Source organism: Zootoca vivipara, chromosome 15, assembly GCF_965207765.1.
Source record: "Zootoca vivipara chromosome 15, rZooViv2.hap1.1, whole genome shotgun sequence".
Taxonomy (NCBI): domain Eukaryota; kingdom Metazoa; phylum Chordata; class Lepidosauria; order Squamata; family Lacertidae; genus Zootoca; species Zootoca vivipara.
In genome coordinates this window covers 8,972,115-8,985,386 of record NC_142598.1, presented here as the reverse complement: position 1 = coordinate 8,985,386, position 13,272 = coordinate 8,972,115, and the positions used below count along the sequence as shown (strand labels likewise).

The following is a 13,272-nucleotide window of genomic DNA, read 5'->3' as shown; positions in this document are numbered from 1 at the left end:
CATATCATATTCAACCACAGTACTATATGCAACAAGTGCCATTTGCATTAGGTGAATTATTCTTCTTTTTTTAAAAAAACCCAACATACCGTGTTTCTCCAAAAATAAGACACCGTCTTATATTTATTTTTCCTTAAAAAAAACCACGGTGGCTTATTTTCAGGGGATGTCTTATTTTTTTTTAATTGAGTATGGTACAGTTTAACCTACAAGGTTAAACCTACAAGGTTAAACTGCCTATCACTATGGCTTATTTTCGGGGTATGGCTTATTTTTTTGGAGAAACACGATATTCACACGTACACTACACTCTTTCTTTCTCCCTTTCATTATGGGTGAGACAGGTATCTGCTCTTAATCAGAGAGGAGAGGGGCCTGCCACTTTGAATTGCTTCAGTAGACACAACTGACATGATCCATCTTGAAGATCAAGTGTCTGGGAGAGGAGACACCACAGTTTAATTCAGGGATGGGGAAACCTGTGGCTTGCCAGATGTTGACTCCAGTTCCCATGAGCCCCAGCCAGCATTGATGGTGGTCACGGAAGGAACATCTGGAGAGCCATAAGTTCCCTGTCCCTGGTTTTAAAGGACAAAATAGGCAAGGGTTCTCAATTTTTCAGTATTCAAGAAAATGCTATGTGGGGTGTGTGTGTGTGTGTGTTGTAAATGCTTCATTTATCTGTTATTCTAATACTAATAATGTCTATTACTTAATGTTGGTTTTGCAAGAAAAGCTGTCTAATATTGTCTATACCTTTAGGATACCACAATGATTTATTTCTAGAACTAAAGGAAAATCAACACGCCAGCAAATCCTGCTTTCAAACAGGAAAGCCTCACCTTGGCAAGAATGTGCTTATCTTTGATGATATATTCATATGTAGTGAGCAAAACATTAAACTTCCCACTTCGAAGCTGAGGTACAAATGCCCGTCTTGCAGCTGGAGAGCCCTAACAAAAAAGAATTAAGAAAAACTAAGCACAGATTTTGGAGAAATAATTGACATTAGTGTTGCACTTGTGGCTGTGAAACCGCTGACTCTGTCTGTCTGAGCTAGAGCATGAGCATTCCAAAAAAGTTGTCTGCAGTCAAGATTTAGCAAAGGAAGGCAAACAAAAGACAGGGGCTTTGTGGGGCTGGCTGAGGGAAACTTATAGATACAAGGAATATAGAGCCGATAGGCTGGAAGGAATTATAAGAAAAGCAGACACTGCACAAATAAGCAGGAACACGAAAGGTAAATTTAAAAGGCGCACTGAAGAAAAAGGCAGAAGGTACAGGGAGATGACTGAGAAAGAAAGGTTAATGGGGAAGGCCTGATGAAGATATACCACTTAAGGAAACAGAAATTTCCTTTTCACACACAGGTCTGAGGGATTGTGGGGGGAAGCTGTGTGTTATTTGCAGGAAAGAAGTTGAAAAGCAAGAGGCTTTGGGGGAGGGCTGAAAACTTTGGGTCAGAAAGAAATATGCTGCACTTTGGAAAATAATGCGAAAAAATAAGCATTTTCTCTCTTGAACTCTCTTTAACTTTATAAGAAGCTTTTCTGTAGCAGTCCTGCTACACTGATGGGAAAGAGTAGTTTAAGACAGTGTTTCCCAACCTTGTGCCTCCAGCTGTTTTTGGACTACAACTCCCATCATCCCTAGCTAGCAAGACCAAAAACAGCTAGTCCGAAAACAGCTGGAGGCACAAGGTTGGGAAACACTGGTTTAAGAAACAGGAAGGTGACCCCACCCCCAATATTATGCCACAGTTGTTGCTGAATGAACAGGAAAATGCAACAATTTGCTTTCAGTCAGAGGATGCTCGGTTCTTTCCTTGGAATCATAACTGGCTCATCATTCCATCTTGACCAATTTGAAATGAAAATCTGAACCACAATACTTGCCTTGTATGAGACTTTAACCACAGAAGGAGCCCACTTATCAAATTCATATGCCCAGTTTGAGAGAGTTCTAGAACAGAAAAACAGCAAAGATTCCATTTTATACAGACACGAACCACACATAATATGTTTAAAAAATAAGAACTGCGTACAACCCCTTCAAAATAGCACATCACAAAAGCGCATTACAAATGTGCGGGTGATTTGGTCAGCTGGAGATAAGAGTTTCACCGATCCTAAAACAGATTTTGACATGCAAACTTGTTTTTCAAGCAGCCATTTGTTTTATGAGCAAAGCTCATGTAATGCTTTTGCCGTCTCTCTTGCAAATACTGCAAATAATAATATTATAAACTATGGATCTAGTTCCTCTTAAGAATAGAACACCAAAAGCCTTGGAGGAATAATACAAAGCAGACTAGTTCCCTGTGGCACTTCAAATACGGTATTTACACATTTCATAGCACTTTTTGACTTCCGAGCACCTGATTCAAATCAATCAACTTAATACAGTGGTGCCTTGCAAGACTAAATTAATTCGTTCCGCGAGTCGTTTTGTATTGTGAAAATTTCATCTTGTGGTTTTCCAACTAAAACAAAGCAAAGCAAAAAAAAAAGTCTTGTGAAGCACGGCTATAGAAAAATTCGTCTTGCGAGTCATCAAAAAGATCGCAAAACGCTTTCGTCTTGCGAGGTACCACTGTAGTTACATGGGATCAAAGAACTGAATGGGATTAATCTGGCCTAGTTAACATGCCTCAAAAAGTGGCCATGCTGTGGTTAGTGCAAACCAGTTTTTTGCTAAGTCTGAGTTAAATCATTATACCAGCCCCCCGCCCTCAGCGATTTCTTGCTATGCTTAACAGGTCTAATCTTTTAACACTCCCCATTCTGAAAGTTATTTATACTATTGCCACACTTACTCTGCTAGTCTCGCCCTGTTTCTATCATGTTTGCTGAAATTGGTGACCATATTTTGTTCATATTTCTGCACGAAGCAGACCAGCCTAGATGGCTGCATTAGAACTACAATGATGATATACTGCAATAAGATATTTTGCATGAACACAGAAGCATTTGAATGTGTGACAATCCTTAAGTGGCAGATGGATCCAGTAGGAATACTTACGACAGAGGTACTATAATGAGGAACGGTCCATTGATACGTTTGTGCTCCATGAGGTATGTAATTAAAGCAATGGTCTGGATTGTCTTACCCAGACCCATTTCATCTGCCAGGATTCCATTTAGATTATTATTGTACAAGGATACTAGCCACTCTAAACCTTTAATCTATGGGAAAAGAAAAAGAAATGCTCACACGTTTCTGGACACATGGAGAGAAAATACTGTCAATACTTGCTTCCTCTTTTGCAATTCTAAGCACACCTACACCCAGCAAAACTGCCTAAGCTAACACAGCTCTGAAGTAAAGGGTCTTGCTTTCAGTTTCTCACCTGATACTGCTTGAGGACACCATTTACCATGAGAGTGGACTGCTTGTCCACCCTTTCAGTGACTGCATGAGCCACAGCGTAGTAAGACTGTAACCCCCTTGCCAGGGCTTGAGACACTCCATACTCGTCATCAACATCTTGCTTTGCATTCCTAAGGGAAAAGATTAAACAGGTTGGGGAAATGGGTTAAGAGTGAGAAAAAAAATGAGAGAGAGAGAGGGGGGGGGTAAAACTTGGATCATATACCTAACTGACAAAACCCTTACTAGCTTAGAACATTTAAAAGAAAACTTAACCTTTTATAGCGCAGGACGACAAAGACTATTGTTTGTTTGAGCAGGATTATTGGTTTGTTGTGTATTTTTTGTGTAGGATCAACCTAGATGTGGGAAACAAGTGTTTTAAGTTGGAAACTGGCATGAGGTTAAGATGAAAAAACACCTCCTCTGAACTGCAGCATCATCCCACTTAGCCTCCCCACTGTGGGAGGAGTTGGGGCTGGGTTTCTTATTCTCTTTGGGGGAAGGCCCTGCCTTAAGTTCCTAGTATTGTAGGAGGGTTGTGGCCTCTGGAAAGACGGAGGGGTTGCGATACAGTCAAACCTTGGTTTTTGGACACTTTGGCTGCCGAACGCCAAAAACCTGGAAGTGAATGCTTCCGTTTTCAAACATGCCTCAGAAGTCTAACAGCCTCTGAGGTGCGTTTCTCAATTTTCCCCATTGAACTCGCCGGCAGCCCTTTGATCTTCAGTTTTCGAACGTTTCAGAAGTCTAACGGACTTCCAGAACAGATTACATTCGAAAATGAATGTTCCACTGTACAAGGAAGAGTGTCGGCAGATCTAACTCTACACAGCGCAGTAGATCCCCTCTTCCAGGATCATTCAAGTGATCTATAACCTGTTTCTCTCTTAGGTGAATGACTGGGGGATCTGATGCTGCTGCTGCGCTATATTTTTTAGCCAATTAGTTATATAAGTTATTTTTTTATCCATAGCTTATTGTTACTGAAACCCATTGCCTGCTTTTACTGTAAATCAGCTTGAGATGAAAAAATTGCATGGTGAATAAATTAAATAAATAAACATTCCCTTAATTTTTCACAAGCCATGACCCTATTTAAAAATAATTGTCTCATATGTTACTGTGCACTAATTTTCACTTTCTGTTGGTTACCTTGGAGGCCTCCTGTCAGCCAGAAAGGCAGGCTGAAAATAATTTACACAACCAGACCCAGCTGCTAACCCTGGATCTATGGTGTCTCTGATACCTACATGTATAGGGGGGTGGAAAGTAATAGGTCCTTTCCCCAACTCCTATCCTCTTGGGTAGGGGAGAGAGAGAGAGAGAGAGAGAGAGAGGGAGGGAGGGAGGGAGGGAGCAAGAGAGAGTCTTCTACTCCTTGACTGTAGATGGAGAACTCTTCCTCTTGCCCCTTTGAAAGTGGGCTGTAGGAAAGGTAGGGCAAGAACAAGAGATATCAGACGAAGGGTAACCTCTGCTCAAGCCTGTTTAACTACAGCCTTGTATCTTTCTGCTCCTGGCATTAAAGTCTTTGTGTGTGTTAAAATGTATGGAGGACCAAGTCCCCAATGCTGGCGTTGTAAAAAAGAAATTGGAACATATTACCACATGTGGTGGACCTGCCAGGAAATTAAAAGATATTGGAATAATATATACGAAGAAATCAAAAAACTATTTAAACAGTCAATAAAAAAAAGGCCGGAACTATTCTTATTAAACATACTACCACCAGAAACTCCAAAAGAAACAAAATCCTTACTGCTGTATGCAATGACTGCGGCCAGGGTATTAGTGGCAAGAAAGTGGAAGAGTGAGACCTTACCCACTATATTGGAGTGGCAAACACTTATGCTAGAATATGTACAACTGGCTAAACTCACTGACTCAGTAAGGGAATCATCAACACAAAAAGTATCCAAAGAGTGGAAGGTCTACAAAAAATACTTAAAAATGTATTATCCTAATAATTCCATATTGGCAGATATAGATTAACGTTTGTAATATAAAAATGAGATTAAGGGAAAATTGAGAAGAAAGGAAGAAAGTTATAACGAAGACCCGTAGAAAACAAAGAATTTGGAAGTGTAATATTGGAAGGACGGGAAGTTTCTAAGAAGGAAGAAATAGGATTTAACATAAAGATAATATACGGTTCACATTGCGAAGAAGAATTTATTTTGTATTTTGAATTATGTATTTAGTTCTTCTGTATTTATTTATTTTTCTTTTGTATGAGATACGACGAGGAGGAAACTATCGTTGTATTCATATCATGCATATGTTCTACTCTGTATTATTTTAAACAATAAAGTCTTTTTCAAAAAAAAAAAGTCTTTGTGTGTGTTGATTTCAGACACTTTGATAGACTCTTCCCTCTTTTACTTGTGGGGTGAACTTATACATTAGAATCACAGAACTGCAGGGTTGGAAGGGACCCCAACAGTTATCTGGCTCAATCATCCCTGACAAGATAACATCCCTACCTCTGTTTAAAAACCTCCAGTGAAGGAAGAGACCAACACCTTCATCTGACACTTTCACTTATATTTAGAGGGAAATCTGAAAGGTAGTTGGTAACATAAACATGGAGGGATGGTGTGAGCCTTACTCAATAATGTGCCTTGCATCCACTTCAGATACATCATCACTATCTGGATCTGGAATTTTCTTCTTCTCCTCCACCACAGGTAAAGCAGGCTGAGATGGCGGTGGTTGTTCCTCTTCCTCCTCCTGTCAGAAACAGAAACCGCATCAGTTTTGATACGTATACCGATGTAAAATCAAAATGCTTTCAATGCTGTCTTAATTAGGAGGACAGTCTGCTGAAATACTTATACACACTGACCAACCGCAGGCAAAATCTCAGGAACCAGAGTCTGTGTCTATCGTAATATTGAACATGGAATTTATGTACGTAGATACAATTTGTGGGCATTGACCATGCCTCCACAGCAGTCTTCTGGCTTATCTGCTACATCTGCACAGAACGCGATCAAGAAAATTATGTGAAAGCTGAGCCATTCCTTCGTACCTCTTCTTCCTCTTCTGATCCGCTTTCTTCACTGTCAGATCTTGGTGCTACTTCATATCTATTTAAACAGATATTAAAATGGCTGATATGGATAACACAGGAAAAAAATTACATAGGAAAATGGGACACTCTTAATTTTCTACTTAATCGGTCATGGAGAGCAATCTGACTAGGGCTGCTCCTCTTTTCTGAAGTCACTGGGGGAGTTTGCAGGAAGAAAGAATCTCAAGTCTAGAAAATAGGGGTCTCTATTCTGTCAGTAGCACTGGGGGTGGGGGAATCTTGAACAGAGAAAAAGAGACATTTCTAAAAAGTTACCCCCACTCCAGTCCCTTGTACACACAGCAAGAAATAATCCCTAACATGCCCAAGGCTGGAAGGGAAAAATGTTTCTCTGATAAACAAGCAAAATCTAAGTTCACTACAAATCAAATTTTCTGTTTTCCCGCACAGTGAGGGAAGCTATGACTTGGGATTTCCAAACTAAGGCAATATTGCTGAGTGGGAAAATCAAACAAAGAGCCATCCAACCAAAGGAAGGTTTCATGAAGTACGCCAAGTACATAAGAAGAGACCTGTGGGATCAGACCAAGGAGCTACCTGAGCCCAGCATCCTTTCCGCCCCCCACTGCGAACAACTGGAAACTGGTAGTCAGATTTACTGTCTCTTTATAGGGAAGCTTGATTTAAGCTAGTGGTTTTCAACCTTTTTGAGTCCACAGTGCCCTTGACCAACCACATTCTTTCTGCGGCTCCCCCATGGCAGTCATGTACACTGGGGTTCCATTATAGGATGTGTGTATGTAGGGATTCCCCTGTTCCACCCCCACCACCCACCCCACATTCCGCCCCGCCCCGCCCCACCCTTTTCAGGTGCGGTTTTTGATGTGGGAGCAGCAGGAGGAGCAACACGATTCAGGCTGGACTGGGGTGAGGAAAGAGACAAATATTGATTGATTTGCAGATATGCAAGAATGATGTCAAGAGGGAGGGAGAGAGGAGGAGGGCCCTCCCACGGCATCCCTGACCAATCGTTGTCACCCAAGGGTGCTGAGGCACACAAGTCGGAAACCTCTGATTTAAGCAACTGAGGCTAATAGCTGTTGCTATACCAATTATCCCCTTTTGAAGACAAAACTTAGAGGCATATTTATTACAAGCTAGCTTTTCTTAACAAAGTTCAGAGGTAGTGGATGACCCCATGAGTATGACTTTTGAACAAACAGGATGCAGTTACATGGTGCTAATTTCATGGCAAAATACAATGGATTAAATCTGTTGGCAACTTACCCAGGATTCATTTCTAACCAAGTATCCAGTTGTCCTGCTTTCGGTGCATCCATGCCAGTAAGAATTTTCCCACTTTCCACATGGATCACTTTCACAGGTAGGTCACTCATTTGGCTGGTTTCATCCAAAGGCTGAAAAAACACAAATGTGTGTTAAACTTACTGTTTTCTATTTCCACAGTACAAAAAATGAAGGTCCCCAATGATGGTACTGTTTATGCCAGGGGTCAGCAACCTAAGGCCCATGGGATGGAAGCGGCCCGCGGAGGTCGTTTGACTGGCCCTCGAACTGAGCCGCCCGCTCGCGCTAAACCGGCGCAGTGTGGCACGGGGACTCCCTTCTGTGGCGCCAGAAATCGTGTCTGTGCATGCGCAGACACTGGAAATAGCGCACACGCAATCCGGCCCATGGAGAGATCTCCGCAGGACTCATCTGGCCCAGGCAAGATAAACCTTGATGACCCCTGGTTTATGCATCTTTTTAAAGAAGAAGTTGGGTGGTCACCTGTCATGTAGGATCTGATTGAGATTCCTGCATTGCAGGGGATGGACCCTCAAGGTACCTTCCAACACTATAATTCTATGGAAAAAAATGGCTTACTGAGAGCTTTTGTGACATAGTGGATGCTTTGTTGGACAAGGACAGGGAAACTTGCACATTCTTGCAGCTTTTGTAGTGATTCACATATGTTTGATTAGAATAGACAAAGGGCCAGAAGACATTAGTGAGTACATGCAATGCTGTCTCTATGCTCTGCTAGCTTGTCCCACTTGGCCTGGGAGAGCAGGGCGCTGACCGACTCCAGCTACAAAAGCTAAGGCTGCTGAACAAACTATTGGGTTGGGGTACTGTTTAGGTGCTGTTTTGCTGCTGCTGTTATAGATATGATATTAATTTTGTGTATCTCTATTTTTAGACCGTATTATGATTTATGTGGAAACAGTTCAATTTGGTTGTGCATCTTTGCTTTTATAATAAATTTTATTTAAAATAAATTTGGTTGTGTATGTTTTAATGTGTTTTATTTATTGTTTATGACTACTTATGTTTGTAATTATGCAAATCTTCTTATGTTATAAGGCTCTTTAAGCATTGCTTTAACTATGGACAGGTGGCATACAAATAAAATGATGATTATGATACTATCTAAATGGCTGAAAAAAATCTATGGTCTGTTTGCAGTGAAACTGTGACAGGGAAGCAGCTGGCAAATAAGGACCAGGAGACTTGGAATGAAATGACCACAGCCAGCTTATTTACAGTCTGAGCTTTGATGGTCCTCTCATAAGCTGGAAGTTTCTCAATACTGAGCCTTAAGCAGTTTTATATCATTGTTACTTGTTTATGCCTGCAATTTATTCTTTGGCTTCTTTTAAGTTGATTCTTCAGCTCCTCTTTTTCCACATCTTCTCGTTGAAGCCTAGCTACCCTTTCTTTCATCTCCAGCCCTTTCATGATATTTTCCAAAACATTCATGTTCCTTGCAGGGCTCATTTTTCAAACTTAGCTTTATTTCAACATTGTGGTGAGTCTCCTGTTTTAACTGTTTCTCCATCACTTTCAACACATTGACAATACTCTTGTGGTCATTTTGCGTGAGGTAGCACTTGTGTGTTTCCTGTTTAATTTTCAACAACAAGTTATCAAGCTTCATCATTAGTTCATCTTTCTGCTTAAGCAGCTCATTTATTTTCTGCTGCAATTGTTCTAGGCTACGCTCCACCACAGAATACTGCTTTTCAAAAAGCAGTTTTGTAGTTTCTTCTTTGAACCTCTCAGAGAGCTGGTGCTCAAACTGCCTTTAACTGCAGTGAAACGGCAATGTTCAAATTAAGCTTCACTGGCGGATTTCTGAAGAACAATCTTTGTTGAAAGGCACAAAAACATGCTAGTTGAGTTGTTTTTTTATCTGGACAGCAGGCAACCCTAAATTCTTCATGCTAATGATTCTGATGACCCTCCTAAGAAGCAGATATTGAAATATGATCAATATAAAGCTTGTGGAAAGCCCCCATAAGCAGGAACATCTCAGCCAATCACCATACTTCTTGCTTTCCTCTATGTGGTCATGCTTACACAACAATGCTGGTTGGTAAATGAGGTCATCACAATAGCTGTTTGAATATACTCATTTCTAACTGACTGCTGGAGGTGGAAGAAGTTATTACATGGTTTTCTTGAGTTTTTCATTTTCTTGTTCCTAAATATTTAAAATATATATATTTAGATTTAGTTGTTTTTAGAGTTAGAACTAGTTGCCTTTTGTTACTTGTGTGGATGTAAATTAAATGGCTTATAAGATTAATTTAGATAGGATGCTGAGGCTGAATAGACTTGATTTGTTCATTTTCCTTATTCTTTTATTTCTAAATATTTTACAGATAGATTTAGATTTAGATTTAGTTACTTTCAGAGTTAGAACTAGTTGCATTTTGCTATTTGTTGTGTGGAGATATATATATATGAGAGAGAATGGTTTAAGGATGCTAAAGTTGAATATTCTTCCAAAATCTTTCCAAATACTCAAAAAAAGCTTAATCCCTAAAAGCTGAGCTTAGATAGGATGTTACAGGAAGGGCTATTCCTTTACTATACAGGCGAAGTCCTTTATCAGGTAAGAGATCTGATGCTCTAATGATATAGCTACTGTATTTTCTTTGTATTAATGGTATATAAATGCTAGTCTGAGGGGAAACTACCAAAAATGTTGGGTAGTTTGACAAGTTTGTAAAGAACCATCAGCTGGGTTGACTGTGGCGAGTTAGTACAGCCTCTAGCCTACCTGGTAAGGAAAATAGGTTTGTTTTTCAAGAAGCAATCAGAAACTTGTTTTTAACATTTCTTTCAATTTTCTGTGAATGTTGATGCTGGCTATCCTCCAAAATTCATTTCCAAATACTGTAGTCAAAACCCTTAATCTAAGCCCTGTGACTTAAGTGCTGGGTTTCCATGCCTTCCGCTTTGTCCAGAGAATCCAAAACAGACCAAGGTTCAGGGCACTGAACCTGAGTCCCAGGTGGAACCTGCTACTACAACCAAGGAATCTGCTCCACAGAATCAGGTGAGCTTTTTAGTGGGAAGTAATCAATACTTTGGCCACCTCACGAGAAGAGAAGACTCCCTGGAAAAGACCCTGATGTTGGGAAAGATTGAGGGCACTAGGAGAAGGGGACGACAGAGGACGAGATGGTTGGACAGTGTTCTCGAAGCTACGAACATGAGTTCGACCAAACTGCGGGAGGCAGTGCAAGACAGGAGTGCCTGGCGTGCTATGGTCCATGGGGTCACGAAGAGTTGGACACAACTAAACAACAATCAAAACATATAAAAGAACATAAAAAAGGACCAAACATTGAAAAGACATGCAACAGAACTTACAGGATGAAAAGAGGTTATTGCCAGCACAAAAGCAACATAGGAACTTGCTCTCCCTTTTTGAAACTGTCATTTTCATGCCTTGCTGGCTGGACAGGGCTCTGGTAAAGTATTCTATACGATTCTTCTGTTTAGGCCAAAGAACATGGTGGCTCTGGCTTGGGTAAAGTGGAAGGGAATGATGCCTTTTTAATGGAATGTCCTTAACATTTGCTTGGAATTATAAAGTACAAACTCCCCGAAATCATTGAAGGATATAAATACAGTGCTGCTCTTGATGGTCAGACTAGATCAGGCATGTCCAAAGTCCGTTTTGGGGGCCTAATCTGGCCCACCGGTCGGTTTAATCCAGCCCCTGTGGCAGTTTATATCCTGGGGTAAAATCCTAAAAACCCTCAACAACTCTAACCCTAAAAAAAGCTCAACAACTTTGGTCAAGGGTCAACAATTTTGGTCAGCCCTTTGGTCGGCCCCCACGGCCCTTCACTTCATCAGATCTGGCCCTCTCTGAAAAAAGTTTGGACACCACTGGACTAGATGCACAAGTAGTGAGAGCACACTGGGAACACAAGGACTGCCTATGCCAGGTCACCCCATTGCTCTTTTCTAGTCCAGCAGCATGTTAAGCAGGGCATGAAGGCCAAAGCACTCAGCCCCTGGCCTGTTGTGTCCTTCTCAGCAACTGTCTCTGATCCATTATAAGGACTTGGGACATAGGAAAGGAATGAAGTGTAACAGTATTTGATGACTGCTCCATAGCACTTTATAGGGTTATGACCAATGGCTACAGATCATACTAAACTGTGGCTAGAAAAGTCATGAATAGGGAGAATATTATTATTATTATTATTGTTGTTATTGGATCTTACTTCACCATCTGGTCCAATTGCCGGTGTCTGTCCTTCTGCAGTTTCAGCCTTCTGGAAATAAAGGAAGAACATTAATCCTTTGTTAATAATAGCAAATTGCATTTTTAAACACTTTATTTACTTAAGACACTTTTCTCCCACTCTTCAGCCAAAAAAGGCTCCTAGATGTCAGTGATAAAACATTTCTTGCCTTCAGCCTTACAATCTAAGACATGACACGAAAAGAAATGGGATTGTGACGGAGGAGGTAAAAACAACAACGAACCTCAAGCAGCATTTCTCTTAGTTACAGAGTGCAGGGACCAGCTAGAATGGAAAGATGACAAGGAGAGGAGGACCAAAGTTGCTGGTCCTTCAGCTGAAGCTGTGGGATGCTTGTGATATATCCCATGTGCCCTGCAGTGGGTTCCCTATCCTAAGAAATTGGCATTTATTCATGTACAGCAAGTCCTTGATCAGGACTCCCCTGGAGAAGTTGCTAGATCTTGTCCACCAGCACAAAGACTGCCACATGGGAAAAATAAATTTCCAGAGGCAATGTGTGGCATCTTGATATGAGAGAAGTGTCCACTGATGTGGCCTAGAATAGAAACTTTCCCATGGCAATATGTGTTCCAAAGCTTGGGCAAGAACCATTATTTCTGCTGTCCTGCTGGAGGCCATAGATGCCATGGTGAAGCAGAACTTCTCAGTAGGAAGAGTGGGGATGTGCATTGAGCAGTATCTATAATTGTTCCCTTATGCTGAATCCTGCAAGTGGAATGTAGATGGCTTTTGTCTTTACCCATGATCCTTCAGGTGGGTCAAAATTGTCATGGTGGGCTTCATGAAAACAAGATGACTGGCTTAATAATTGTCAACTTAACAGTAGACATTGGCTTAACTATTCAGTTTGATCCCCTCTGAGAACTGCAGTTTCAATCACTGCTAGTGCATTTAAAATGCCTTCTCCTTCTGAATCAATCTCCTCAGTATAATCCAGGCATTCCCAAACTCGGCCCTCCAGATGTTTTGGGACGACAGTTCCCATCATCCCTGACCACTGGTCCTGTTAGCTAGGGATGAATGATGGGAGTTGTCATCCCAAAACATCTGGAGGGCTGAGTTTGGGGGTGCCTGGTATAATCAAAGTCATCATGTGCCCTCTGGAGGCCCACATTTGACACTGCAGGGCTAACATTTGTGGGTGATAATGGTGCTGGCTGGAGAGCATGTCTACAGCGAGTACAGGGAGAATCCTGGATGGTTTTTTACTGAAGACAAGAGCCACTGCGATCCATTGTAAAGTAGGTATAGTGCTATGAGGATTTCATTCCTGGTTGTGGCTACAACATC

The 13,272-nt window shown here is 41.1% G+C and overlaps 1 protein-coding gene across 16 annotated transcripts in view; it reads right to left on the bottom strand.

The window, feature by feature from the left end:
- The window catches only part of SMARCA4 (SWI/SNF related BAF chromatin remodeling complex subunit ATPase 4), a 63,416-nt gene that overhangs the window by 26,163 nt on the left and 23,981 nt on the right, over positions 1–13,272 (bottom strand). For all 16 annotated transcript variants that reach the window (XR_015947229.1, XR_015947228.1, XM_035140587.3 and 13 more), the window contains exons 12-19: positions 11,938–11,988; positions 7,694–7,824; positions 6,404–6,461; positions 5,981–6,102; positions 3,350–3,500; positions 3,022–3,185; positions 1,896–1,962; positions 843–953 (exon numbers count right to left, since the gene is read on the bottom strand). Coding sequence is in view for 14 of the 16 variants with exons in the window: in XM_035140587.3 (XP_034996478.1) it covers positions 843–953; positions 1,896–1,962; positions 3,022–3,185; positions 3,350–3,500; positions 5,981–6,102; positions 6,404–6,461; positions 7,694–7,824; positions 11,938–11,988 (855 nt within the window). In the remaining 2 variants the exon portion in view is untranslated. The remainder of the gene's footprint in view (positions 1–842; positions 954–1,895; positions 1,963–3,021; positions 3,186–3,349; positions 3,501–5,980; positions 6,103–6,403; positions 6,462–7,693; positions 7,825–11,937; positions 11,989–13,272) is intronic.